Source organism: Sinohyriopsis cumingii, chromosome 13 (assembly GCF_028554795.1).
Source record: "Sinohyriopsis cumingii isolate HCF-2022 chromosome 13, ASM2855479v2, whole genome shotgun sequence".
Taxonomy (NCBI): Eukaryota; Metazoa; Mollusca; class Bivalvia; order Unionida; family Unionidae; genus Sinohyriopsis; species Sinohyriopsis cumingii.
Window position 1 is genome coordinate 11,440,322 of NC_142973.1, and position 27,016 is coordinate 11,467,337.

The following is a 27,016-nucleotide window of genomic DNA, read 5'->3' on the forward strand; positions in this document are numbered from 1 at the left end:
TGTGTGTGTGCTAATTTTCAGAAAGGAAACACAGATGAAAAACTTTATTATTAGTTACAATCCTAATAACAAAATGAGCAGATAGTACGGATAATTATTCAGAACAGATAGTCAGTACCACAAGATTAGGAAACCTGTGGGAATAGGAGAAATGATTATACCTGAATAGCGAAGCAGAATATTAATTCTCTTGATTTTCAAAATTCTAATTGTCTGGCATATGCAAAGGTAAAATGCTATCAAATTTGTAACATACTAAAGGGAGATTATTATTTACTTAAAATCATTAACAATATCTATTAGATCAGACATGTGAAACTGACTCGAGTGCATGGGCCTGATAAGTGACTTTCAAAGTTGCACCATATGATATAAAGCGGATAAAATCAGTTCACAGGCCATAGATTGTACATTAATGTATTTGAAAATGAGGCTAATGTATTCAATGTATACTTTTTATCAAGTGTTTTATGTTTAAAATATATTATCATCAATGCAACTAATGAGGGACTGACCATCTGTTAATGAAGAGTTGTGGCACAGCTAGCATCTGATGGATTCAAATTATATTCCACATTTAATTAAATGACATTAGGAATTTAAGTTTGTGCATAACAGTTCATCTTTTATTTTCAGTGAATGTAGTGCTTTACAAGGAAACAATTGAAAAACAAATTTCTCTTTAATCATGTATGTGTCTGTGTATATATATATATATATATATATATATATATATATATATATATATATATATATATATATATATATATATCAAGGAATGTTAACTTGAAAATAATACACAAGATAAAAAAAGAAATTGTCATTTTCTGACATACTTTTAAAATGTTACATGTAAAACTATGGTTGATAATCATAAAAGCAACTCTTGAGTCTTTTATAAGCAGCGTACATCATTATAGTTTCAATTAAGGAAAATGATTTTTAAAAAACCCTCAAGGTGCATTACAAAAATTACTAGTGTGTCTCAAAAATTGTGGTGTCTCGAACAAACTTTAATGTAGACCATAATTTGGGTGTGGATAGATGTCCGGATACACACATGGAGGCCAAAGTATTCAATATGTCTAGCCTCTGAAAAGGCAGGCTTGAGAACAAATGACTACAATATTTGTTTGATGTTTAGTTACAGAGTATGCGAATTCAAAGTCGTACGTGCAAACCTTTATAGTGCAATCCAAGTGGGTAAAATGAGAAAGCTGAAAAAAGTGTTATCTACATATAATTACAATAAACTGTATGAAAAATGTTAATTTCTTCACTTTTGTGGATCTGCAGTTGGTTTTAAGTTATTACAAATGAGCCAAATCCACATGGATTAGTACCAGAATTCAAATGCAAAATATATTTTCAAAGTTTTTATTTTGTTTATTTTTCTGACCCAATATGATTTAAAATATAAGAAAACCCCTCATGAAATGAATTTCAGTTATTTAACATTCTTGTGTCACATCAATAAAGCCCACTTCATTTGACAGCTTGGACCACAATTTATGGTATAGCCTGGTTCTCTGACCAGTTTCTCTACACAAATGAATCTGAGATTTTCCAATTAAAGAAACTTGTCTTTTTCCACAGAAATTTGTCATGAGTAGTTGCTATAAATGGATCACAATGCAAGAATGTTGGTAAAGTACATGTATAATGTGTTCTCTTTCAAATATGCAAAACATTACACAGGAACCTTACTTTTTATAATCTTCTCACAAATAATGGTTGAGAATTTTATGGGTTGTAAAACAAGAACACAGCTTTTTTTACTTTATTTCATTTTATTTTGATCACTGATTATGAAAGTGTACAGCTGAGCAAATTTCAATATAAAATCATAATAATTATGCAAAAATCATAATGATTGGTTGGTATGTGAAATGGTGCATAGATGTTTACATGACAAGACGTGGAATACCGCCACAAGATTAGAGGCGTACAAAAATTCTTGTAATAACTACTGCAGTATTTAATGAAGTAATGCTCTAAAACCAGGCTTGTAAGGGCATTATACGGCTTATAAACTTGTAAGGGCATTATACTGCTTATAAGCTTGTAAGGGCATTATACTGCTTATAAGCTTGTAAGGGCATTATACTGCTTATAAACTTGTAAGGGCATTATACTGCTTATAAGCTTGTAAGGGCATTATACTGCTTATAAGCTTGTAAGGGCATTATACTGCTTATAAACTTGTAAGGGCATTATACTGCTTATAAGCTTGTAAGGGCATTATACTGCTTATAAACTTGTAAGGGCATTATACTGCTTATAAGCTTGTAAGGGCATTATACTGCTTATAAGCTTGTAAGGGCATTATACGGCTTATAAACTTGTAAGGGCATTATACTGCTTATAAACTTGTAAGGGCATTATACTGCTTATAAGCTTGTAAGGGCATTATACTGCTTATAAGCTTGTAAGGGCATTATACTGCTTATAAGCTTGTAAGGGCATTATACTGCTTATAAGCTTGTAAGGGCATTATACTGCTTATAAACTTGTAAGGGCATTATACTGCTTATAAACTTGTAAGGGCATTATACTGCTTATAAGCTTGTAAGGGCATTATACGGCTTATAAGCTTGTAAGGGCATTATACTGCTTATAAACTTGTAAGGGCATTATACTGCTTATAAGCTTGTAAGGGCATTATACTGCTTATAAACTTGTAAGGGCATTATACTGCTTATAAGCTTGTAAGGGCATTATACTGCTTATAAGCTTGTAAGGGCATTATACGGCTTATAAACTTGTAAGGGCATTATACTGCTTATAAACTTGTAAGGGCATTATACTGCTTATAACTACAGTTAAGTCATAAAAATTGTAAGGGCTGTTTCAGTAAAACATACCTTGTAGCCAGGGAAGGCACTTTTAATGTGGGGTACTCACCCATAGATGCAATTTAGAATTTTCTTATTATTTTAATATGAAGTTTTTGAAATCAATGTACCCTGGCATATATTTTTAAAAAACTGCCGTCCCTGGTACCATGTATTTTTAAATGGAACAGCCCTAATTGTGAAAATCTGTTTTCAAAACATTATTAAAAGCATTGTAAAAAAATATGTAAAAAATCTATCATATGTCCTAAGAAAAGAAAAAAAATGCATGATCACCGGATTAATATGGACCTATCTATTGTAATGTACCCTGTTTGCTACAATACTGGTAGAGGGATGACATGACAATGTCCAATGTTTTGATCACAGACAGTAATGTACAAATGACTACTGTATATGGGTTTATAAGTCCAACTGCAAACTGTACAAAATCAGATGTGCCATCGCATAATACTACTGCAGATCTGGGTCTGTGGAGCTTGTTAGGAGTAATAAGTAGAACAAACAGCAAAGACCCTGATCTACCAATTCAATATGCAACAGCAGATCAGGGTTTCTGTTGTTTGCAGTTGGACTTCACACATAAGTACATATGGTAAGAAAAGCTCCATGCGACATCATATCAAAACTACAAAAGATATAGAAAATAAAATTACTGTGTGACAACTGATGTGCACATCATCAGTAATTATACTATCAAAAAGATTACAATTTATACTTACTTATAGGTTGAGTCAAACTGCAAATAACAAAGATCCTGATCTACCATAGCATAGTGTGCCTGCATATCCTGGTCTATGTTATTTGGTCTACTGATTACTCCTTTTCAAACTGCACAAACCCAGATCTGCCAGTGCATGATGTGATGGCAAATCTGGTTCTGTGCAGTTTGCAGTTGGACTCCTCTTATAAGTAAGTACAGATGGTATATAATAAAAACAAATGTGCCAATTGAATAACTTGTAATTCTTCAATTTGAGGTGCTTTGTGAGACTAACCCCACAAGTACATTGGAAATGTAAGAATAGATTGAAATTAGTCTTTTCTTCTATTATTTATTGCATCAAAAAAAGTTCTGTCGGGGGGGAGGGGGCTAAGGTCATATGCCTTATCAATATTTTAGTTTGCTGACATTATGTCCTGTGAGACTTTTGCTGGTCAATTTTGTGGTATAATGACAATCATGGAGGGAGATTTTGATTACAACAGACACTGTTACAACACTCGATCCCTGCTTTAATAAACCTGGCTTTGTCAACTTGATTTTGCAATGCTTGGTATCCTCTTGACTACTTGAAGGGCTGTGCCCAAGATAGAATTCCACAAGGTCCTTGCGATGACAGAGCGATGGATCAACAGTCGCCATACGATTATCACAATGATGGCATTCATCAAGAAGTTAATTTTCTTCAATCTGAAATAAGGCAAGCACAGCTAGAAAACTTGGGCAAAATGGTGTCCAAGGGCACCTTTCTTAACAATAGTCTGCCACGTTTCCAAACCCATTACCTTCATCCACCTGACATGTTCAGATACATGCTATAAACAAAGTATACAAGTTCTTTCATACCTGATACCATATTTACAGGTTACTGTATGCGTTCTCTCTGATACCTCCATTGGAAATGTTGTTTTGTATGTGTTCTGTCTATATATACAGTGGACAAGATGTTTTGACATGTGGTCAGTATGCCAGCAAACTGGCTACACCAATTCAAGACCAGATATGATACAATACACATCAAATAATCTGTTTATTTTATACTCTAATTTTTAATTAATATCAGTTAACAGGTGTCTCAACATTATGGAAAAAACTGCCAATATTCCAAAATATTTGCTCTTATAATTATTTACTCGCCTTCATTCACGATGCAAATGAATATATCGTGTTAGATGACACAATGCCGTGACATGCATCATTATCAATATGTACCACTTAATTGTCTGTCATGATAAAGTACTTAATGCTTTTGTTGACTATATACCTCTTAGTTGTCTGTCATGACAGAGTACTTAGTGCATTTGTAGATAATAATCTATCATGGAATGAACACATAAAATATATCAGTAAAAATTTTAGTTTAAGTTTACGACTTCTCAGTGGGATAAGAAAATTACCCTCAGAAAGGCACAGAAAACTATTTTATAGCAGTTACATTCTATTTAGATTACTGTAATAAAGTATGGGGTAATTCAAATTATTTAGATTACTGTAATACAGTATGGGGTAATTCAAATTATAACAAGATAGCAAAGCTGGCAAATCTTCTGGAAAGAGCATTTGGGCTAATATCAATTCAAACAGAAAATGGGGACAACTTCACTGGTAAGTTAAAATTATTATCTATTAAAAAAAATCCATATTTGAGAAAAGCTTAGTTAATGTACAAGATTGTAAATAACAGTGTCTATTTACAGTCACTATTCCAGTATAGGCTATCTGGTAATGCTTCACACCTGAGATCCATGACTGCAAGACAGTATAAAATTCCAAACCCAATAACAAATTATTCAAAAGAAATTTCCAATACTTGTGAATTCTACTCTGGAATAATATTCCCACTATGATAAGAAATGTCCACTCTGTTTCCTTGTTCTAAACTGGATATATCCAATGGCTTCTGAGATGTAGTTAAATGAGAATGAAAACAGCTGTTTTCTTTACTCATGAATGTCTCTGGGAGTAATTAAATATACTATGCATCTATCTGGCACTAATTTCTAATTACATGCATATTGTGTATGTGGGTTCAGACTGTATGGGCAAGTGTTCATGTGGTGGAGAGATAGGAAAGCATGTGAATATATTGTCTGTACTTGCTGCTATGTAAATGTATGTATGCATTTGTGTATGTATAGATGAAAATGCAGCTAGGTTACAGTTTCCACCTTTTCATTATGGGTTTGAGTCCAATGCTCGGCTAGCGTGGGTATGTGGGAAAGCCTGCCAGTAGCTTCTCGTGGGTTGGTGGTTCTTCCCTGGGTTTTTCAGGGTTCTTCCTCCACCATTTATACTGGCCGCCATGTATAGCCTATCTTGTGCTGAAAAATGACATTAAACCCTAGAACAACAACAACAACCTTTTCATTACAGCACAGGACATACATTTGGAGCTAAGATTACAAGATGTACACTTTGAAACAACTGAGAAAAATTAAGTCAGGTAAGTTTTCTATTCACTGCAACACAGCAAAATATAAGGAAAGTACAGTTCTGTTTACTGTAACACAGAAAAATATAAGGAAAGTACAGTTCTGTTTACTGCAACACAGAAAAATATAAGGAAAGTACAGTTCTGAGGCATATTTTTAGTGCAACATTTGACAGACAAATTACAGGTAAAAGTAACATTTGTTGCGTTCAATTACTGCATCACTAAAGTATATGGGGTTAGTCTGTGAAGCACATTCACCAAGATAAAGCATTAGGCATTGGTCTGTGAAGCATAGTCACTAGGATAAAGCATTAGGCATTGGTCTGTGAAGCATAGTCACTAGGATAAAGCATTAGGCATTGGTCTGTGAAGCATAGTCACCAGGATAAAGCATTAGGCATTAGTCTGTGAAGCATAGTCACCAGGATAAAGCATTAGGCATTGGTCTGTGAAGCATAGTCACCAGGATAAAGCATTAGGCATTAGTCTGTGAAGCATAGTCACCAGGATAAAGCATTAGGCATTAGTCTGTGAAGCTTATTCACCAGGATAAAGCATTAGGGTTAGTCTGTGAAGCAAAGTCACCAGGATAAAGCATTAGGGTTAGTCTGTGAAGCAAAGTCACCAGGATAAAGCATTAAGCATTAGTCTGTGAATCACATTCACCAGGATAAAGCATTAGGGTTAGTCTGTGAAGCATAGTCACCAGGATAAAGCATTAGGGTTAGTCTGTGAAGCACCGAGTCACCAGGATAAAGCATTAGGCATTGGTCTGTGAATCACATTCACCAGGATAAAGCATTAGGTTTTGGTCTGTGAAGCATAATCACCAGGATAAAGCATTCGGGTTAGTCTGTGAAGCATAGTCACCAGGATAAAGCATTAGGATTAGTCTGTGAAGCATAGTCACCAGGATAAAGCATTAGGCATTAGTCTGTGAAGCACTGAGTCACCAGGATAAAGCATTAGGCATTGGTCAGTGAATCACATTCACCAGGATAAAGCATAAGGGATTAGTCTGCAAAGTGTATCATGGCCATCATAAATTATATTGGGCCATACTGTAAAGCAAACAGTCTCCAGGATAATAGATCATTACTGGTTGGTTTCTGATGCATACATTCACCATGATAAAACATTAAAGGTTAGTCTTTGAAGCATCAAGTCACCAGGATAAAATATTAGGGGTTAGTCTGTGAAGCATGCAGTCAACAGGATAAAGCATTAGGGGTTATCTGTGAAGCATACATTCACCATGATAAAGCAGTAGGGGTTATCTGTGAAGCATACATTCACCATGATAAAGCAATAGGGGTTAGCCAAGGCAATCTGGGTGACATGCTTTGCCCAATATGAAATCACGGTAGCCAGTTTGGACTGATCTGATGGAGTTATTCTAACCTGTACCTTTCAGTCAAACAACTGAGTCACAATAGCTGCTTTAGTCATCTATTCAGACAAACAGGACAATACAGAGAGCAAACTCCTTACCCGCAAGCCTGTGGGGAATATATTGCACTGAAAGCAAATTGGCTTGAATAAAGTAGATTAATATTAAGGGCTTGTTAAGTGTTAGGCCAGTGTGTAAAACTGTCCAAGCCCATGTGTGGTATTAGTACTATTATGATCATAACATTCATTTCTCTTATAAAAAAAATTAAAAATGGCAGATACTGACCACATACCAAAAAGCATTATCATTGAATACTACAGTATTCTTAAATCTAATGTGACCACATTTATTTTTATCTTTAAATTGATGGTTTGTAGCTAGGTCAAACTCTAAATTGGTCCCTCCCCCCCCCCCCCGCTCAATGAATAGTAAATTTACAGTAACTGAAGAATATCAACAATGTATGTAAAAATGTTTTTCAGAACCTACCTTGCTAATGATTTTCTGGCATTTGGAAGCTGTGACAGTTCCTCTTTTAGGACATACTGCTTGGTCCCCAAACAATACCACTCCATGTACATCCTCCAGTCAATCGACTTCACATCAAAGAAGAATTCCTGTAAAAACAAAACAATTCTGAACACAGGGCACAGAATAAGTGGTCTCTTCAAACTATGATGTCCTGAATTAGGTGGCATACATAAATTCCTGACTAAATTGTCTGACAGATATTTGTTACATTTATACAGACTACAACAAATTTTAACAGCACTACTGCAGTACTCACAATGACTAAAGCCCTAGCACCTGTTTCACTACAATTCTCACAATTTCACCTCAGACTGAGATTTTTAATTCCCTTGCATATGCCACTTCAAACAACATCAATATTTTTTTAGAGACGGAGATTATAAATGAGATGTAAAATCACTTTTTATTTTTTTAAATAACACATGGAAACCTTTTTATTCATTAAAAATGAGTTGAAGAATTGCTAAATTTGAAGAATCCTAAAAAAAAATAATCTTAAATATAAGGCAGAATATGCTATGGAAATTAAAGTTTTATAACTGCATTTTAATCGTGATGCCTCCTGAATGTTTCATGAAAACTACTGTTAACAATGTCCAAAAATCAGAATAGACAATTTTGAGATGTTTAGTCAAACGGGGGTTTGTGATCTCAAAGAATTTTTGAGCAAAAACTCCTGATTCCATTTGGTACCAATTTACCATAAAAATTCCAGATTCCATTAGGTACCAATTTACCATAAAAATTACAGATTCTATATGGTCCTGATTTACCATAAAAACTTCAGAATCTATATTGTACTGATTTACCATAAATTCTCCAGATTCTAAAATAATAATTTACCATTAAAATTTGGCATGTAAGTAGAAACACAAAAACTAAAATATTCCTGAAAATTGTATAACTCTAGCTATACTGTAAATAAAATTGCTGTGTGTAAACATTGGTTTAACTTTCATCTTTTAACTTTAGTTGCCTGCTCAATAGGTTGTCCAAAAGTACACAGTCTGAGGCAAATTTTGGCATAAGGTATATTTTGAGATGTACCTTTGCATGTAATAACAACAAGATTTGAATCTCCTAACCATAAAAGATACAAACCAAGTGTTAATTTGGACTATTTAGTTCTAGTGATTACCCATCGTGATGGATCACCTTTGCTATCTCCAAGCAATGGGATAATTCAATAGATATGATGACAGAAAGATTAAGCTTTGTTTCTGGGTTTTTCAAAGAAATAAAATCCAAGACTTGGTGACACTATGAGATGATTTACATTAATGGAGTCCTTTCTACTTAAAGTTCATTCTATCAAAGAATGTTTCCATTTACAACAGTTTTAATGGAAAAAATTTCCCCAAAACCATTCTGGAAACAAATAGTCACAAAACTTCATAAATAAGAAAAATAATAATCTAGCTCATGTTATCTTTAATGTTGTTACAGCAAGGTGGTAAGAAATCAAGGCATGGTAGCAAGAAATAAGGCAGGCACCTATCCAACATGTAATGCATGTGATGCCACCATACCTTATCCAGGCTACAACTGACTAGATGCCTCCAATTTCCATTAAACAAAACCATCCAGCCTTTAAATATTCAAAATACATTATCAGAGGATCATGTAGATCATTAGAATAAATTTCAACATGTGACTAACAATATTTAATTTAAGTAAAAAGATGGCAAGCTAGAAGGATTTTGTTTACAATTAAAGTAAATGGCCCAAGTAGATAAAACCAAGTCAATTACCTGTTTGAATGAGTCAGAGTGGACCCTGATTTGACAAGAACCTGTTTTCTTTCATTTCCTATGTCTGAATAACCCTAATGTTGCTTTACTGGCTTAAGATTCTTCCTGGCATGAATGTTAAAGTTGTTTTTGCAATGAAAGAGACTAAGATAATCAAGCAAGTGTTTAAGACATTCAAAATGACAATAGTACAATTTTATGAAAAAATTTGGAAATGGTTTGATATCACATGCATAGTAAAGTTGAGATGTCTTTAACAGTCACAAAAGAACAAAACTTTCTTTGCCTTCAATTAATATAGCATCATGCCTCAAATAAAGGACATATAAAAGTGACCTTTTTGTCTTCTTCTGAGAGTTGGCTTTGAAGCATTAGCATGCTGTTATTGGTGAACTGCCACTGATGAGAAGTGAAGTAATCCAGACTGCGCACTGCCTTCTGAATCTTGTCCTGGATCCTTACGTACCTATGACATCAAGTATACAGCAATAAACCTGAAATCATGACTCCATCTTGGTGACAAAATACTGTTAACTTACAAAATGTCCCTTTTCAGTATATATTTCCTTAAATTGTTTATCAACTTTTTGCATCCTTACACTTTCTGTCTCAGCATTTTCAGGTGCTACGATAGAGGCACTTTTGGAATAGTAGGGACACAAACAAATCTGAATAAAAGTCCCTTAAAGGAACTGACACATTACTTGCTGAAAACAAATTTTCAGGAATTCCCCAAAAGTCTGTTTCTTCCAGCCTATTTCTTCATTTACTTCTAAGTACTGAACCAATTCCGATATTCTTGAGAAACTGGAATGCATCAAATTTAGTAACAAAGACGTTCTTTTTAATGTCTGAGTTAACAATTTCACACATTAAGTGTAGTAAATAAAATATTTGTGATGGCCTTTTAGCTTGAACCTGATCCCACTGAAAGATCACTGAACTTGTATCTCATACTGTCAAGATATAAGGACATGCTAAGTTTGATTTAAATAAATACCAGGTAATACATTTCTGAAATCCAAGGTACTGAACTACAATCATTCAGGTATTCTGCAGATATATGCACAAACTGTGGCTTTGATCAAAATCAATTCACATTTGTGTGTGTTACCATGCCAGCTAGGCACTGATAAAAATCCATTCATATTTGTGTGTGTTACCATGCCAGCTAGGCATTGATAAAAATCCATTCATATTTGTGTGTGTTACCATGCCAGCCAGGCATTGATAAAAATCCATTCATATTTGTGTGTGTTACCATGCCAGCCAGGCATTGATAAAAATCCAATTTATATTTGTGTGTGTTACCATGCCAGCTAGGCACTGATAAAAATCCATTCATATTTGTGTGTGTTACCATGCCAGCTAGGCACTGATAAAAATCCATTCATATTTGTGTGTGTTACCATGCCAGCTAGGCACTGATAAAAATCCATTCATATTTGTGTGTGTTACCATGCCAGCTAGGCATTGATAAAAATCCATTCATATTTGTCTGTATTATAATAATCACACACCATTACAGATACAATCCTGAGTTGTAACCTTTGACCTTGAATCAATATCACCTTGCTATCAACTTCTTTCCTTTTTTTGAAAAACAGATTACAAAATCTGGTGAAAATTCATTTATATAAGCCACTGCATTGTTAAGAACAACAAACTGCAAGCGTAGCCTTTGCTCTGACCCCAAGGTTGAGAAAGTCTAGTTTTAAAACTTGAAAAGTGTTTTAGTGGCAACACCATGTCAATATGACTATCTGTTCAGAAGGAGCAGCCATCATAAGACATTTTTTAATGATCACTGGGAGGTCATTTTTGTAAAAACCCATATCAATATGACTATCCAGTCAGAAGGAGTATCATTTTTATTAGAAGTAACAATAAAAGATTTTCAAGAGGCCACCAGTGCAAACATGCTGGACATTAGATCTGCACTATTTTCATCTGGGACCACATGTCAATAGGATTATCTACTTTGAAAGAGTTAGTGATATGATTTTCAGCTGGTCATGATGTAAGAGTAAACTAAGCTACTTTCAAAGGGGCTGCTTTTGTTTTTAAACAGTTAGGAAAATTGCAAGATTTTATAATGAAAAATACTGCAAAATTTATTTCAATTACTCAAAACAAATGAAAAAAAATACATCCCTGCATAAATTGTTCAGGTCTTCAACCAGCAAAGCTAATACAAAGCACATGGATACAACCGACTATCCATTCAGGAGGCATGCCAATAACATGATTCTCATGTTGGGTATCACACTGGCACTATTTTCATGTTGGGTATTACAGTGGCACTATTTTCATGCTGGGTATCAAACTGGTACTATTTTCATGCTGGGTATCACACTGGCACTATTTTCATGCTGGGTATCACACTGGCACTATTTTCATGTTGGGTATCACACTGGCACTATTTTCATGTTGGGTTTCACACTGGTACTATTTTTATTTTTATGTTGGATATCACACTGGCACTATTTTTATGTTGGGTATCACACTGGCTCTATTTTCATGTTGGGTATTACAAAGGCACTATTTTCATGCTGGGTATCACACTGGCACTATTTTCATGCTGGGTATCACACTGGCACTATTTTTGTTGGGTATCACACTGGCACTATTTTTATGTTGGGTATCACACTGGCACTATTTTCATGTTGGGTTTCACACTGGTACTATTTTTATGTTGGGTATCACACTGGCACTATTTTCATGTTGAGTATCAAACTGGGACTATTTTCATGTTGGGTATCACACTGGCACTATTTTCATGTTGGGTATCACACTGGCACTATTTTTATGATGGGTATTACAATGGCACTATTTTCATGTTGGATATCACACTGGCACTATTTTCATGCTGGGTATCACACTGGCACTATTTTCATGTTGGGTATCACACTGGCACTCTTTTTATGTTGGGTATCATACTGGCACTATTTTTATGTTGGGTATCACACTGGCACTATTTTTATGTTGGGTATTACAGTGGCACTATTTTCATGTTGGGTATCACATTGGCACTATTTTCATGCTGGGTATCACACTGGCACTATTTTCATGCTGGGTATCACACTGGCACTATTTTTATGTTGGGCATCACACTGGCACTATTTTTATGTTGGGTATTACAATGGCACTATTTTCATGTTGGGTATCAAACTGGTACTATTTTCATGCTGGGTATCACACTGGCACTATTTTCATGCTGGGTATCACACTGGCACTATTTTCATGCTGGGTATCAAACTGGTACTATTTTCATGTTGGGTATCACACTGGCACTATTTTCAAGTTGGGTATCACACTGGCACTATTTTTATGTTGGGTATCACACTGGCACTATTTTCATGCTGGGTATCACACTGGCACTATTTTCATGTTGGGTATAACACTGGCACTATTTTCATGTTAGGTATCACACTGGCACTATTTTCATGTGTAACCAACTAACAAAATTAATAAGTCAGGACAACCGGTGATAAATTTCAAGATGTTGAATGACAGATCAACACAATTTTTGTTCAAGACCATCGACATATCATAAGAAGCCTTGAAGCTACAGCCAATGTTGAGGCAGTCATCTAGTGATTCAGGAATCATAGTGATAAGATTATTAAGATGGCAGCCATTTTTGACTTCAGACCAACACCATTTTCATTTAGGAGCAAAAAAACATCATGAACAGTATTGTAGTTAAAATCTCATATTGATATCCACTCAGGTTGAACATTGAAAAGATTATAAAGAGGGTCAAAATGACAGCCATACTTTTGGATGTTTACCTCTAGTTCCACTTTGTCATTTTCATTTCCTGGACTTCAAAGGTAAATCAGCTGATATCTTTTTGTTACTTTTGATACATTTTACAATTCATTTATTGCACTTCCAGAAGCTGATAGTCTACTTTGGCAAAATTATAATAACTGCTAAATGCATCTAGCTATCCATGTACCTACTTACATCTAGCTATTGATTTACCTACTTACATCTAGCTATCCATTTACCTACTTACATATCTGCATGTCTTTTCTGCCGAGAAAGGAAGTACTAAATTTGTAACTTGAAAATAAATCAGGGCTCAACAAGCACAGAAAGTAGATGGTTCTCATATTTTTTTATTTTTACAATCCATAGAAACTTGTTCAGCTTATATTCTATTAGTAAATTATAATCATTTGTATGCAGCCAAGTGGTAATTTAATTATTATTTTTTAGTGATTTTAAAGTTACATAGTGACTTTAGAAAGTCTCCCATTTCCCAACTACTATCAAACACTGGTTATCTGGACTTCATGGAAGATGCAGTGGTAAATGAATCTGGGGTATCCTTGTCAGTCTCCTACACTTTAAATTCATTATTATTTTCGAGATGCCAATTTTACTGGGTCACAAATGTAAAATCAGAATAAAATATCAACCAAGCTGATAATCAGAATACTCTGGTGTGAGATGATAAGGTATTACTCATTTCTTTCTTTGTTTTAATGCCAATGGTATTTATGGTGATGAGAAATATACATGTACTTTATACACCTGCTTATTAGTCGAGTCAAACTTTATACAACCAAAGATCCAAATCTGCTGTTGCAAAATGCACCTGAAGATCAGGATCTATGCTGTTTGTGGTACTGATTATTCCTTACAAAAATACACACCCATATATGCTGGTGTATTATGCAATGGCAGATCTGGGTTTGTGCAGTTTGTAGTTGGTCTTGTCTTATGAGCAAGTATATATGGTAATTCACAATACGTTTAAGAAAGATCAGAAACATTGGAAATTGGCTGATTATGATTTAATTATGCAAAATGTAACGAACTCAAAAGCTATGCATTAATGTAACCAATGCAAATTTACTTGTATTTTTTTAAAAGACGAATCAACTAAATTAAGTACCTGTAAATGTATAAATATTACAAAACCATGAAATTTGATAGTTTACCCAAAATTTTAAGCGATTCACATTAGACAGGCTAATCTGAATAAATGACAATAATATAAAGAACAATACTAAGCAAATCACTACTCACAACAATGAATAAATTCACAAACACTCTTGCACATCAAGCTCTGTCTGCATTTTAAATTTTATCATGTAATTAGCTGGAACAACACAGGAAAATGTATAATTAATAAACTAATAAATTAATATTAAATTTGTAAATCCACAAGTCAGGTTAGTCAGACATTTTGAATTTGCTTCAGAATAATAAAACATAACTTTAACGTAGGAGCACTGAGGCAAGATGGAGCCATAAAACAAAGGATGCAGTATGAAATTTTGTCCAGAATAGCTTTGGTCAGCACTATATAGCCCACTGCCTCAATGATACATATCATTTCAAGTGCTGATGTGCCTTTAAGCACCAAACAAACAAAGAAAAAAAGCTTGGTACATACATTGTTTTCCTGCCCATTATCCACAAACAGAAGTCCATGACATATGCAGGCAACATGTGATCGTAAAATACCTTCAATTCATGCAGCAACCTATGTATGCAAAAATAATTACCTTTAAAAACCTATGTATGCAAAAACAATTACCTTTAAAAACCTATGTATGCAAAATAATTACCTTTAAAACCTATGTATGCAAAATTAATTACCTTTAAAACCTATGTATGCAGAAATAATTTCCATTAAAAACCTATGCATGCAAAAATAATTACCTTTAAAACCTATGTATGCAAAACTAATTACCTTTAAAAACCTATGTATGCAAAAATAATTACCTTTAAAACCTATGTATGCAAAATTAATTACCTTTAAAACCTATGTATGCAAAAATAATTACCTTTAAAACCCTATGTATGCAAAAATAATTACCTTTAAAACCCTATGTATGCAAAAATAATTACCTTTAAAACCTATGTATGCAAAATAATTACTTTTTTGATAGAAGTGAGGAGCTCATCATGCAGAACTGCAAACAGTGTAAATTAAAATCAGCCTCAATCATAAAATTATACTCCAAACAAGTAATAATTGAAATTGTAAAATGAAATGTCTACATAAGAGGTCTGAAACATGTGGCCCATGGATTATTTTTTTGTTGAGGTGTGCAATTACACCAGGAATTCGTAAAATATTTAATAATGAATTTTTTTTCTCACAACCATCCAGCGCTGATAAAAATTTGACTGCTACATCATTTACTTCTTGTTTCTAAAATTTCAATTGGCTATTTTTAAAACTTGAAAAGTGTTTTATAAATGTTTATAAATGTGTTGTATGAAAGAAAACATGTCCAGATTAGTCATGTTTTATATACATTTGTCTGAAAACTTTAACATAGATGCTAAAGTTGTCATGTCTATACAATTGTCTGAAAACTTTAACATAGATGCTAAAGTTGTCATGTCTATACAATTGTCTGAAAACTTTAACGCAGATGTTAAAGTTGTCATCTCTATACAATTGTCTGAAAACTTTAATGTAGATGCTAAAGTTGTAGCCACTCAAAATGTGAAAACATAATAAACTGGAATACTTACAGACTTTTTGTTAATCTGGGATTTGGAATTCTTGCAACACTATTCAGTGGATTTTTCATCATGAATTCATAGCACAGTCTCTCTTGCAATAAACAGAAATTCAAATCAACAAAAGGTCATAAGCATATAGATCAAAACAACATATCAAATTCTACTGATGAAAGAATATGCACATCTGCATGTCAGGATCATCATATCTGCCAAGTTTCCAAAAGCTATGATGTACCTACTCATCATCTAAATTTAAAAGCGACTCTGCCATCAATATCAGAAAAGTGAGACCAGCGAGTCACCCATTTGCAAATGCAAGTAAAGCAGACCACTGCAAAAGTAATGTCAAACACAAAATTCTGTGACAGACTGATGGTTACAGAAAACAGATACACCATCTATACTCACAAATTGAGTTGAACTGCGAACAACAGAGACCCTGATTTACCATCATATAATGCAGTAGTAAATCAGGGTCTATATTGTTCTACTGATTACTTCTCACAAACTGCACAGACACAGATCTGCCAGCACATTATGTGATGGCAGATCTGAGTCTATACAGTTTACACTTGGGCTTGACTTTATAAGTGAGTATATACAGTAATTAAACCCATATGCCCACTCTTCACAGGAATCTTTGGCTAATGGAGATGATGCAGTGAATGCTCCAAGCTAGAGCATAATCAAAGTACAGAGAATACATATGGCTTAGAGGGTTCATTCAAAACCGTATGTACTTGCTTATAAGTACAGTCCATCTGAAAATTGTGTAGTATTGGTCCAATTAGTTACAGTATGCTTGTTATTTTATGCTCTCATACTGTTATGTTCGGCTGGTGATGGGCCGTCATATAGGTAACAGCTTTGTCTAATATGATAAAGTGTGAAGAATATCTTGTGTTTGTGCCTACACACTCACAAAACAAACTGCACAGACCCAGATCTGCAATCAATAATGTGCCAGCAGATCTGAGTCTACACAGATTGTTAGGAGTAATCAGTAGAACAAACAACATAGATCCTGATCTGCCAGCATAGTATGTGACAGCAAATCAGGGTTTATGTTGTTTGCAGTTGGACTTGACTGATAAGCAAGTATAAATGGTACAATACTGAACAAGATCAAAGTGATGAAGATAACTTGTAAGACACTAATAATTATATTCTGATGATCATAAACAAACTGATATCCCACTAAATACATGAAATCTTAGTGACAGATGTCTTTTCTTGTCTTTATTTTTTCACTCAGATTTTTTTATTAAAAGAATGAAATATTTTGAGAAACATGTTTAAGCGATGAGCATTTTCTAATGAAAAGATTTGTATGTTCGAGTGCTACAAAGAAGCTAACTATCATGGGAGATAACCATTTTTACTAACTGGTTCCTTTCAGGATTCAAATTTCAGTTACATCCATTTATAAATCTTGACCTACAACCTCAAAAGGCAAGAAGAGTTTAATATAGGAAGAACCTTATTATTAAAACACAAAAGAGAGAAGAAAGCAAGCCATATGCTTTTGAAGGAAGAAATCCCTCTAAGCATAAGGCTATTTCTTTTTTCACCCAACTGAAAGATTCTGATAAACAAGTTTGGGTATAAATTTACTCTTGACATAGATTCTGAATTAATGATCATTTATGTACAAAGCTAGATGCCTTACAAAAGCAGCCATAAAACAACAATGTCGTCAAGGACACAAATGCAGTTTTGATGCAATTTAAAAGCAGACAGAAATCATCACTGCCATCAAAAACACAAATGACTGACACCATTTAAAAGCTGACAGAAATCATCACTGCCATCAAGAACATAAATGATTGACATCATTTAAAAGTTGATAGAATCATCACTGCCATCAAGTTCCTAAATGCCTGATGCCTTGCAATTAGGCTTTAACAGAATCTCAGTTCAAAACCAAATCTATTGTGCCAAATTGTCAATTGTTAGCTCAAAACCAAATCAATGGTGCCAATATATATTAAGCTATAACAACATGTCAGATCAATACCAAACATATGGTACCAATATGTACTAAGCTTTAACAATGTCAGCTCAATACCAAACATATGGTACCAATATGTATTAGGCTTTAATAACATCAGCTTAATACCAAATCTATGGTACCAATATGTATTAAGCTTTAACAACATGTTAGATCAATACCAAATCTATGGAACCAATACATATTAAGTTTTAACAATATGTCAGCTCAATACCAAATCTACAGTTCCAGTATGTATTAAGCTTTAACATGTCAGCTCAATACCAAATCTATGGTACCAGTATGTATTAAGCTTTAACAATATGTCAACTCAATACCAAATCTATGGTAACAGTATATATTAATTTTTAACAATATGTCAGCTCAATACCAAATCTATGGTACCAGTATGTATTAAGCTTTAACAATATGTCAACTCAATACCAAATCTATGGTAACAGTATATATTAAGCTTTAACAATATGTCAGCTCAATACCAAATCTATGGTACCAGTATATAATAAACTTTAACAATATGTCAACTCAATACCACATCTATGGTACCAGTATATATTAAGCTTTAACAATATGTCAGCTCAATACCAAATCTATGGTAGCGATATGTATTAAGCTTTAACAACATGTCAGCTCAATACCAAATCTATGGTACCAGTATATATAAGCTTTAGCAATATGTCAGATCAATACCAAATCTATGGCAGCAGTATGTATTAAGCTTTAACAACATGTCAGATCAATACCAAATCTATGGCAGCAGTATGTATTAAGCTTTAACAACATGTCAGCTCAATACCAAATCTATGGTAACAGTATGTATTAAGCTTTAACAACATCAGTTCAGTACCAAATCTATGGTACCAGTATGTATTAAGCTTTAACAACATGTCAGCTCAATACCAAATCTATGGTACCAGTATGTATTAAGCTTTAACAACATGTCAGCTCAATACCAAATCTATGGTAACAGTATGTATTAAGCTTTAACAACATCAGTTCAGTACCAAATCTATGGTACCAGTATGTATTAAGCTTTAACAACATGTCAGCTCAATACCAAATCTATGGTACCAGTTTGTATTAAGCTTTAACAACATGTCAGCTCAATACCAAATCTATGGTACCAGTATGTATTAAGCTTTAACAACATCAGTCCAGTACCAAATTTATGGTACCAGTATGTATTAAGCTTTAACAATATGTCAACTCAATACCAAATTGATGAGACTTAGTCAACTAGATCTGATAAAATGGAAGTAAGAATTTTACTTCATACAGGTTTGAAAAATTAAAGAACAAAATGGATAGGAATTCCATGTTCAGGCAACACCCACATGAAAAAACTTAAACCTTACCCTATGTTTCAAAGGTGATAGCTGTGTGACTATCATTTTCTGCTTATGTTGGGACAACAAATTAAGTCTTTTAAAATTTCCTAAAAATGATATACGAGTCCATGATAAGGCAATGGAAGTATTGACAGTCCAAAATATCCAATGAAATATAGCTGTATATTGTAGGATTTTCTATTTCTGTATCACTATAAAAAAAGGCATCCAGTCATACATAAAATCAGATTTTTTTTCTTCTTCCAAGTAATACAATTGGAATCTGCCTTAATTACTCACCCATTTGTCCCCAGGTGAAAGGATTGAGTTGACCTGTTGTACAATTGTAGATCTTTATATCACTTGGTCTGGGAATAAATATTACAAAAATAAATCAATGGAAGTCCCAATTAAAACAGCCTAGACATATATTTTGCATGAATGTTTGTGTGATTTAGCTTTAAATATGTTAGTCATTTTGCTACAATGTCTGCAGTGTGGTAGTTTATGATTATGTCAAGCATGGGGCATCATGCTGCAGACATGTAGCATCATGCGCCACCCAGTCACATTACCCTGAAAATAGTCAACCAGTCCTAAAACTAACCTCTTAAAGCTCTGTGATATGCGAGGCAAATGTTAAGTACCAATTTTAAAAGTCTTTGGTATGAATTGACTGGGGTACAAACCTGTGATCTCCCACATGCAAGGTGGATGCTCTAACCACTTAGGCCACCAGAATGGTCTATTTTGCATGAAAAGATGAACATACCTAATGAGACCGTAGTGCATGTCAATTACAACATACCAAATCAGACCTCAGTGCATGTCATTTACAACATAGCTAATCAAACCAGTGTATATCAATTATAACATTGCTAATCAGACCACAGTGCAGGTCAATTACAACTCAGACCATAATGCATGTCAATTACAACATACCTAATCAAACCACAGTGCATATCAATTATAACAGACCTATTCAAACTACAGTGCATATCAATTACAACATTGCTAATCAGACCACAGTGCATGTCAATTACAACATACCTAATCAAACCACAGTGCATACCTTATCAGACCACAGTGCATGTAAATTACAACATACCTAATCAGACCACAGTGCATGTCAATTACAACATACCTAATCAGACCACAGTACATGTCAATTACAACATACCTAATCAGACCACAGTACATGTCAATTACAACATACCTAATCAGACCACAGTACATGTCAATTACAACATACCTAATCAGACCACAGTGCATGTCAATTACAACATACCTAATCAGACCACAGTACATGTCAATTACAACATACCTAATCAGACCACAGTACATGTCAATTACAACATACCTAATCAGACCACAGTGTATCTAAGTTACAACATACCTAATCAGACCACAGTACATGTCAATTACAACATACTTAATCAGACCACAGTACATGTCAATTACAACATACCTAATCAGACCACAGTACATGTCAATTACAACATACCTAATCAGACCACAGTACATGTCAATTACAACATACCTAATCAGACCACAGTACATGTCAATTACAACATACCTAATCAGACCACAGTACATGTCAATTACAACATACCTAATCAGACCACAGTGTATCTAAGTTACAACATACCTAATTAGACCACAGTGCATGGAAATTGAAACATTCATCAAATACGGGTCTCAAGGAACATAGTGCCTCACCTTTGACCTGAGTGATAACGTATCTCCCTACAACCAAGTTGCAAAGACCTTAACACAAAATTTAAACACTGAATCTTAACCTTGACGATGCTGTCACCACCTTAAAGTGATAGCTATGTCAATTCATGCTGATGCACATTAGACAACAAACATATTTGTTGGTCTTCATATTATATGTCTGTGGTTAATTATAAAGTGCATGTTTGCATTTTCGGTAGAATCAAATACATTTTTACTTACACTAATATTAACATATTGCTCATGGTCTCAGCAACACAAATCCATGGCAAGTAAAATATTTTGCTGGGCAAATCAAATTATGTCATTAGCCCAAAACATATCTTCAATATGAAGGAAAAACTTTAATCATGGTGCATTTTGGACAAGGAAAATAATTTCTGATATTTCCATCCTTAACTCATTCTGCCCTGATCCCCTCTGCATGCATGATCCGGTTTCTGCATTGAATGGCTAATACTGAATGTAGTCATGGTTTGTTTACTGCATTCAGTGACCGATCCTGTCTCCAGTCATGATGAATATGTGTTAGATACAAGATCTCTGATTTGTTACAAACGTTTTTTCCCCAAAAATCAGACCAATATTAAACCAATCAGAAATGATTTTACTTTTGTTTGTGCAAATTTGAATTGTTCAGAAACCAAGGGTTACTAATTGTGAGCAGTTTCACTACATGTGTACTGTTCATGAAAAATCGTAAATGATGGTGGATGTAAGAGTGATTTTCGATGAAGAGCAAACATGAGGAGTTTCTCGGGTTTGATCTTGAAAATATTGAGCAAGCAGAGGAATGATATGTTCGGCAGTTGGATATTTTGCGTGATTTAGATTTGGACATAGAAGTTTCTGAGACTGAATTGTCCGAAGAAGAGGATGCTAAAAGCAATGATGATAGGGCTGATGACATGATATTTCTCAAAATGTTGCACATAATTTTGTAAATAGTGTGTAAATAAGTTGTGAAAAAGACTTGGACAAATAGGAACAAAATATATCACTGTGTAGACAAATTCATTTGGAAAAAATGGTGAAAAATTTGTGGATTTTTGTTTGATATAAGAAGAGAAATTAAGGTAAGAGTGAATGCATGTACATGATGCTCACAAATTTTCCAAACAGGTAAAAACCATCTGGGGCACAAGCAGCTAGACACAGCTTAGTGATGCTGGGGCATAGCAGCAGTGATACTAATAACAGTGTTGGGGCTGAATGAGTTAACCCTTTACCTCGTAGAGCATAGTTACAAAGTGCAGCGCGCTATAAATAGAACACCTGTTACTAGTTGACTGCATACGCATAAACCTACCTGTGAACTGTTAAGCAATGTAGTGTTATGTTATGTTTAACAGCAATTTTAACCATTTTACATTTTTGGTACACATCTATTACATGTGGAAAGATTTAAGAGTAAAGTCTGATTGTTATAGCTGTGTAAATCTTGAGAGAACTTGTTCACCATCATGTCAGTGAGGCCACGTGACTAACCGTAGATGCCATTTCTCATACTCGAAATTTACATGTTTTTCATCTGCATCAACATCACTAAGTCATCTGAATTTGATAATTTATAAAAACTAATTGCTGCCTACATCAATATCAGAGCCTTTACCTAAGTTATTGAATCTTTCATAGTTGTGATTCTAATCGTGAAAACTTCATAAGTACTGAATGAAATCCGCGACTGCCATTTTGGAGAGTGGAGATTACGACCCAGTTACTTTAAATAGCAGATATCAACCAGTGCATAAACAGCAACCACGTGATCTGACGTAATTGTCATTCGCAGAAATGAATGTAGTATCTAATGGGGGGGTTTTCCCAGAACGTGGCGCTACGAAAACCAGCTCAAAATGGCTGATGTTTACAGCAGGCATCAAAAGGCGCTTCCATGCGAATGGAGTAGAGGCGTCCAAAAGACGCCTGCATAAGGTAAAGGGTGAAATAATCCAATGCAATAATGTACAACATATTTTATATAAAACACAATCAATAATTCAGTTATGACTTAATATAGTCCTACAATGTAAGACATATCACATGTTGTTTTTGTTCTAGTGCCATGTCTTATTACCCAAATAACAGCTGTGTATAGCCAGTTCCAATGTCGGTTGACATCGGAATGAGTAGTCAATGTTTCAGGAATATCTCACAAACTTGGCTGCCTATATCAACACTCTTCTACTAATTTATTTGTAATTAATATTCTTACTGTACTGTCCTTATCCTGATGAAATGAAAATATGACACAGGCGAATGGACACATCTTCATGTTCCATTGACATACATTTGAATTTGTTGCAATGCGACGGTAGTCGAGGTATGCCGAAGTATGTTTAAGTAGATTCATATGGGGGATATGTTTCTTGAATGAAACGAAACGTTGCTTACAATTCCAATAGGTATACTATATTTTTATTCGTTTTGTTAAAGAATAATAATTCAACTTGACCCGATTTAAGCATTCCGGGCTTTCATCACTTTCCAGCCAAATGAAATGTAAACCAACAAAAACTGAAAACAGGTCCATTTCTTTTGTGAGAATTTGAATTTATTAGAGAGAAGACATCAGGGTAAGTAAAGTCTGGCAAAAACATTATAACTTTACTTTGTAAAAAAGCATCATTATTGGTTGCCCGTTGTGTGTGATATTCCTGAAAATGTGACTTTCATTACACTGTTAGTCAACATCAAAACATGCTACACAGAGCCGTTAGTTAGGCAGAAAGACCTATCACCCCCCAGAACAAAAATATTGGGTGATGTGTCTTATATTGTAGGACTAGACTTAATAATAATAATAATAATAATAATAATGACAATAACAATTTTATTTAGAGAAAGTAACTCCATTAGATACAGGAACTAACCTACCTTAAAGCATATATTATATATATAACATATACAGTACAATCTGACAATAATTAAGATAGCACTAAAGAACTGAGCTATTCTGCAAATCAAACAAAGTTTCAAGCTCATAACACATGCAAAAGCATTAGTGAGCAAATAAAAATAAATAAAATATCATACTGTACTGAAAAATTCATCTGGGACAAAAAAGTTAGAAAAAAGCAGCAGATATTTATACTGCTCAAAACTGTTCGACTGTCTTGAGTGTGTATCCAATTAAGACATTAATAATGAAAAGAAAACATGCTAGAAGCCCACCTTAGGCCCCTTGAAATGTTTCATATTAGCAGACCACTATATTAAATGCTCTTTCCAAACGATTCCTTCTTTGACTTTGGTATAATGTAAGTCCCAAAAAGATCTCTTTACATAAAATTGTGTCCAAGTGAAAATGAGTACTCTATTTCACCTGTTAATGTGGTCCCTATATCTCTTAACATAAAACTGTGTCCAAGTAAAAATGAGTACTCTCTTTTTCCAGCTACTGTTTGTACTTACTTGTGTGTAGCTGTGAACCAGGCTGCTGCTATAATCAGGTTGCTTACAAAGTCCACTGGTATAATGTCAGCAGTAGCATGAAAGTCTCCCTTCATACTTCGCAATACTCCCTTGCCAATCTGAAAAGTTGGTATGCAGAATACTTTACTTTCATGGGCTTCATTTTTCTCGATTTTTTGCAAAGAAAAATATTTTACACTTAAATACAAAATCACAAATATGCCTCACATAGTAATGGCATTGACATAAAATATATTTTTAATTGGGTTTTTAAAGTCATTTGTTCTTGGGAAACCACAAAATTCCACAGAATTTAATACTCCCAAAAAAGTAATAACTTATGAAATTTTCAAAATATATAGTTTTACACTTTCAATCAAAAAAGGCAAAATGCACACAATAAGTTGAAAGAGAACTGTAAGAAACTGCCATAGGCCTATTAAAAATAAGACTTTCCATAAACAGAGGTCCAACTGGTGTGTGTGTGTGATTTGGATTTTTAACATAGCTATAAAAAGTTTCTGTCAAGCCAGTATGATGCCTGCAGTGTGGCAGTTTATACTTATTTCTAGCCCTGGGGCATCATGCCACAGACATGTAGCATCATGTCCCACCCACACATTATCCTGATACCTGGAACACTAGTCCTAACACTATCCTCTTAATGCTGAGCACCTAGCGAGGCAACCGTTAGTACCATTTTTATAAGTTTTTGGTATGACTGCCAGAATTCGAACCATCCATGTCCTGCACCAAAGGTGAATGCTCTAACCATTAGGCCACCGGAGTGGTCAGGCCCAATTGGAAATGATATCACTCACCTAGGTAGCTGACATATGTCTGCTTGTGAATGCAAATTCACACAGGTATTGAAACTATAGAGGGGAAAGAAAAAATTTCTATTAATGTTGGTATAATTTATCTTCTTTCCTTCACCATATATAAACGATCACTTTTTTTTACATAAAAAAGAAAATTCAGTTATACACACAGTGTTGTATGTTAGCTTTCTTCCAGCCCCAATTCAAAATTTACAAACTGTTCACAGACTCACCATTAAAGTATAAGTACTTAATTGGTATTAGAAGGGGAGCTAATCTGTGTATTAAGAATCGATTCAAGGGTATGTCCTCATCCTCTGGAGTCATAACTTGGAGACAACTGAAATTTGCATCCAAGGGAGATACAGTGGCACAGTGGATAAGGCATTGGAAACATAACCAGATTGTTGCAAGTTCAAGTCCCACCATCTGATTATACTGGACTAATAACCAAATTTCTCAAGATTTTCTTTAAGGTTACAGATTTTTTTGTAAGCGTTTCAGGGAAAAGTAAGTTGGGTTATTATAATGCAAGAAATACAAATGTGCCCTAGTTTTTAGCCATAATTCTCTGCAAATAAAACTGGGCATGGTTTTTACAAGAAAAAAGTTTTTCTTAAATCGAAATCTTTTTCTTTCACATGATTAATTATGTAAAGAAATTCTGGAAATAAGATATATTTAATGGTGTGCACCAGAAATGCTTTCAGTTCTTCAGCCTAGATTAATTATTAGCCAGTCCCCAAGCATCCTTTTTTCTTCTAAATCTAAAATTATTGGTGTGCATCAGCCATGAACAAAACAAAACACATTTCTGGTTTGGATGGACTATGCCTGCTTAAGGTGTTTTAAGTAATTACTTTAGTTAGTTTTTCACCAAGCAATGAGTGTAATTAGTCTTGCCTAAGTCTGGTCTGATCAGCATCTCAACCTTGTATTCCTGCTAATGAATCCAGCATGCTAACCACTGTTTACCAGTCTTATAAATATAATTACATTATCAAATTAATATAAATTTAGAGTGTTACCTATTATATTGCTATTTCATATTTATCTTCAGATTAAATTGTACATTTTTAGATATTGCATTCTAAAATCTTGATTTTTATGTTTTAAACTTTTCTCCAAGGAGACAACTCTACATTACCCAAAACATTTCTAAATAATTATTTCCCTTGGTATTCTCTAGTGAGAATTCAAGCACAGTTGGATACATTCTGTTGAAATTTCTTCCAATGTTTTTGATTGCATATGTTAAGACAAAAATGATTTAACATTTCTCAAGTTTTGTAGCTTCATCCACATTTGATAGATGTTCATACCTGAATGCTTTTTCTGAGTGGAAGTCATTTACTGTTCTGTCCAATTTTAGCAATGGCAGCCAAATCCGATGGTGGACTGGCAACATTTGTACAAATTTGAAAGCCCATTATACCAGGAGGCTTTCAGTCAAAATTTGGTCAAATTCTCTTGGCAGTGTTTAAAAAGTGATTTTAGCTTTTTCTATTTTTAGCAATAGTGACCA

The 27,016-nt window shown here is 34.1% G+C and overlaps 1 protein-coding gene across 4 annotated transcripts in view; it reads right to left on the bottom strand.

Moving 5' to 3' along the window:
- Positions 1–1,770: 1,770 nt before the first annotated feature.
- The window catches only part of LOC149784943 (fatty acyl-CoA reductase 1-like), a 55,907-nt gene continuing 30,661 nt past the window's right edge, over positions 1,771–27,016 (bottom strand). For all 4 annotated transcript variants that reach the window (XM_089978590.1, XM_089978589.1, XM_089978591.1 and 1 more), the window contains exons 8-14: positions 24,671–24,789; positions 19,823–19,890; positions 16,196–16,277; positions 15,102–15,191; positions 10,025–10,154; positions 7,896–8,023; positions 1,771–4,269 (exon numbers count right to left, since the gene is read on the bottom strand). In XM_089978590.1, coding sequence (XP_089834716.1) covers positions 4,110–4,269; positions 7,896–8,023; positions 10,025–10,154; positions 15,102–15,191; positions 16,196–16,277; positions 19,823–19,890; positions 24,671–24,789 — 777 coding nt within the window. In that variant the 3' untranslated portion in view covers positions 1,771–4,109. The remainder of the gene's footprint in view (positions 4,270–7,895; positions 8,024–10,024; positions 10,155–15,101; positions 15,192–16,195; positions 16,278–19,822; positions 19,891–24,670; positions 24,790–27,016) is intronic.